Source organism: Hyposmocoma kahamanoa, unplaced genomic scaffold (assembly GCF_003589595.1).
Source record: "Hyposmocoma kahamanoa isolate Upper Pololo Valley unplaced genomic scaffold, ASM358959v1 99879, whole genome shotgun sequence".
Classification (NCBI taxonomy): domain Eukaryota; kingdom Metazoa; phylum Arthropoda; class Insecta; order Lepidoptera; family Cosmopterigidae; genus Hyposmocoma; species Hyposmocoma kahamanoa.
Window position 1 is genome coordinate 9822019 of NW_020656077.1, and position 4255 is coordinate 9826273.

The 4255-nt window shown below is 42.4% G+C and overlaps 1 protein-coding gene across 6 annotated transcripts in view; it reads right to left on the reverse strand.

The window, feature by feature from the left end:
• The window catches only part of LOC113239457 (glutamate-gated chloride channel), a 79283-nt gene extending 75256 nt beyond the window's left edge, over nucleotides 1-4027 (reverse strand). For 5 of the 6 annotated variants that reach the window (XM_026476474.1, XM_026476472.1, XM_026476476.1 and 2 more), the window contains exon 1: nucleotides 3810-4027. In XM_026476474.1, the coding sequence (XP_026332259.1) occupies nucleotides 3810-3829 (20 nt within the window). In that variant the 5' untranslated portion in view covers nucleotides 3830-4027. The remainder of the gene's footprint in view (nucleotides 1-3809) is intronic. The other variant, XM_026476475.1, reaches the window with a different exon arrangement.
• Between the last annotated feature and the right edge of the window lie 228 nt (nucleotides 4028-4255).

Genomic DNA, 4255 nt, shown 5'->3' on the forward strand with positions numbered 1-4255 from the left:
CTGACGGCAGCATTTCGAGGTTCGTGAATGTGAACGCCGGCGTACCGCAGGGATCCGTCCTATCTCCCACGCTTTTCCTTCTGCATATCAATGATATGCTTCCACTTGGGAATATTCATTGTTATGCAGATGATAGCACTGTTCATGGGGGATATCATGGATTTCCCGCAGCTGGGCGCGCCGATACTGACAGAGAGCGATCTGATCTTGTCGTTGAGCTCAATAGGATATTGGACCTCATATCTGCATGGGGATCCAGTAATCTTGTTGAGTTCAACGCCAAGAAAACACAGGTTTACGCGTTAACAATAAAATTGTCGCCGTTCCTTCCCATGCCTTCTCTGATGAGCACAGCACTTTCACCTCAGAGCAGTTTCACCTTGCTCGGTATGGAAATCTGCTGTGATTTGAATCCAAGGAGCTACATCGAATCTGTGATCAAAACAGCCTCACGGAAACTCGGAGTCCTGAACAAGGTGCGACGTTTTTTCACGCCGGACCAGTTATGCCTGCTGTACAAAACACAGGTCCGGTCTTGCGTTGAGTATTGTTCGCACTTGTGGGACGGCTCCGCCAAGTACCTACTCGATGCCTTGGACAAATTACAGCGTCGTGCTACTAGAATTATAGGCGACGAAGAGGTCTCATCACGCCTTGAACCTCTGCAACTGCGTAGAGATGTTGCATCGCTTAGCGCCTTTTACCGCATGTACCATGGTGAGTGCTCTGAGGAGCTGTTCAACCTCATCCCCCCTTCCCCGTTCCTGCTCAGAAGCACGCGTGCTGGCCTTCGTAGTCACCGTTTCACTACCTGCCGCATTCCATCGCGTACTAAAAGGTTCGGTGGCTCCTTTCCCTGCCGCACGGTTGACAAATGGAACTCCCTTCCGGCACATGTCTTCCCTCCCTCTTATGATATGGGGTCCTTCAAACGAGGCGTGAAGAGGCATATTGTAGGCAGGCAGGGTGGAGGCGGCTAGTGCAGTGAGGATTCCATCGCTGCACTAGGTTCCTTCGCGTTTGGATACCACTTTCCACTTAACATCAGGTGGAGTGGAGTCATTTGCCTGTCAGGTATAAAAAAAAAATAAAAAAATAAAAAAAAAATACAACACCTAGAGGTGCCGGTGATGATTTTATACCGATTTATCGGATATCGAAGTTATAACAGGTAAAAGAACTAATACTAATTGCGATTTCGTTAACTACTCTAGCAAACCATCAAGTTTTTAATGTCTGGGTCTGTCATTTAAAAAAATAAACAACTTCAAAAATACGTCACGACAATCGTGTGTTATTGTTTGGGCTGGTGAAGTCGGTGTTTTACCCTGTTTTACGAAGTTTACCCTGAATATAAATGTTTATAAACTATACTTTAAGGAGTAATTTCATGGTAAACGTTAGAACCACTCAAACGGAATATTATAATATTTACCCAAGTACACCAAAAATTTCATTAGTGCTTTTTAAGTGCAGGATTTGCGGTGTATAACTGCATTTTATTTGAGATGTTTTTATTGTAGTACGGAGGGTATTTATTTAGCAATGCAGAGTAATAATTTTTATTTTTAAAAACTTGTATTTAAACTGAATCCTTTCTAATTTACGAAACCAAATAGCCGCCATTTTGCGGTAGGATGAGCGCATCGCGTGAGCGGCTAGTAAGCGTATTAAGCGTGTGCCGGCCTGTTATGCCGAGTACGCGTCAACATGTGAACGCCTAGCACAAATCTTAAGCGCTCATTGAAATTTGGACATCTAGTACACATGTTAAGCGCGCGTCGACATGCACGCGCTAGTACTCGAGTTATGTACGTGTCAGCATGGGTACGCCTAGTATGCGTGTTAAACGCGCGACGACATGTATATGCCTAGTATGTGTGACAAGCGCGCGTTGAAATTTGAACGCCTAGTACGCTTGTTAAGCGCGCGTTGTGACTTTAACGCCTATTACAAATATAAAGCGCGTGTTGAAATTTGGCGTATTATGCGCGCGTCATCATATGGGCGTCCAGTACGCGTGGCAAGTGCGTGTCGGCATTAGTACGCCTACTACGCGTGTTAAACGCACGTTGACATGTGAACGCCTAGTACGAGTGTTAAGCGCACGTCGCTATGTGTACACCTAGTAAGCGTGTAAAGCGCGCGTCGTCATATGTACATCTAGTACGTGTGTTAAGCGCGCATCAACACGTGAACGCCTAGTACGAGTGTTAAACGCGCGTTGAAACTTTAACGCCTAGTACAAATATAAAGCGCGTGTTGAAATTTGGCGTGTTAGGCGCGCGTCATCATATGGGCGTCTAGAACGTGTGTTAAGCGCGCGTCAACACGTGAACGCCTACTACGCTTGTTAAGCGCGTGTCGGCATTAGTACGCCTACTACGTGTGTTAAACGCATGTCGACATGTGAACGCCTAGTACGGGTGTAAAGCGCACGTCATTACGTATACGCCTAGAAAGCGTATCAAGTGCAGGTTGGCATTTGTACGCCTAGTAAGCATGTTAAGCGACCGACGATATGTGTACGCCTAGTACGTTTGTAAAGCGCGTGACGACATTTGAACGCCTAGTACGTAAGTTAAGCGCGCGTGATTGACTACTTACTACGTACTTGTAAGCCCGTCTTAGCAAAATGCTTTCAAAGGTCTGTTCACAAATTTTTAAACGTACATACATAAACGAAAATAGACTTCAATTCGTTGTAGTAACATTACAAAAAGAAAATACGTGTTGAGTTATTAAAAATTAAAGGCTTCAGGATTGCCACGTTACTATTCACGTCTACACTTGAAGTCCTGACAGCCCTATTCTAATTGTAAGTGTATTCAATAGAATGTTTAAAGCTTGGTAATGTGCAATCACTGGCCCTACGCCAACCGCCAGCTCGTAAAATTAACTGTACTAACAGTTACAGGTTACGTTACAAAGCGCCAACCTTTCAATATTGAAAATTATCAATTGGCTTCAAAACCTGTATTACACGGTGTACACGAGACTATCTAATCTCAAATCGTCATATTTATATTGAACGTTATACGCGATGTTTAATGTCTTTAAAAGTAAGATATAATATAAATAAGAAGTAAAATGTTTAAAGCGGCGTCCTTGGAGTCTAGCTGCCCCTTCAAAGTAAACAATATTTTAAACGACAACGTGCTATGCCAGGGGGAGAGAAATTAATTTTTAAAAATTGAGATGGACGCATGGTTTTGTTTACAAAATAGGAAACCATGCATCCATTTTATAACAAATACTCCGAAGATTATAAAGCTACATATAGATAAACATTTGTAACGGTGGTAACAAAACAGAAAGAATTGATCTTAATAGAATCTATGACACAAATTTCGAGAGTGCACGTGGGATCGGTCTCGGCGAAAGTATCTCTACCAAAACGAGAATGTCCTTAAAAAGAGGCATGAACAAAGGTTGAGCAGAAACAATTCGGAAAATATGCTCCTCTATGAAATATAGACCCGCGCCCAGCGGTGGTAGGCTTGAGTGGACACAGTAAAGTTGTAACCAAGGAACGTTTTGTATTTAATTTGTTTATAGATTCACCGCGAACTTCATATTTAACCGAGTAAAAAAAAATTGAGGATGATGGAAAAACGTGCCGTAAAAATTACTTATTAATAAGACGCATGGTCATGTATTTCAAAGGTATGTACTCTCGCAGTTGCACACATTTCATAATAATTATACACAATAAGTTGGTAAAAATTGTATAAAGGACAAATAACTGCGCCAGTTCAAAGAAAACTACATACACATAAATGAAATAAATAATACATAGAAATAAATACCTTCTAGTGATTTTCGGCATCGTGCACCAATTTTCACATCCGTTTTATATGTCTCTAAAATAATGAGAATAAAATTCTCATTTTCAAAGAAATTTTAATCGTTATCAACACGATTAGTTAAAAAAAGTTTTCGCGGTGACAAGAAAATGCTCGCTTTCCTGCTCAATCCGACCGATCGGCAGTGGGCCGGGCGGGCTACTGCGCAACCAGGGGTGTGTAAACCGGCGCGACTGTAACCTTGAACTGCAACTACAGAAGAGAGATGCAAGTGATCTACCCGGTTAGTTGTTCGGCAGCCTCCTAACTATAGCGACAGGCAGCCTATGTAAAATCAATACCATGACGTCCAAACCGTATGTTGATGTTTTACTCAACTTCTTGGGACTGTTGGTGTTGACGATCGCAATATTTGTTATATGTATTTTTTGGAGACCGCTTACCATTCG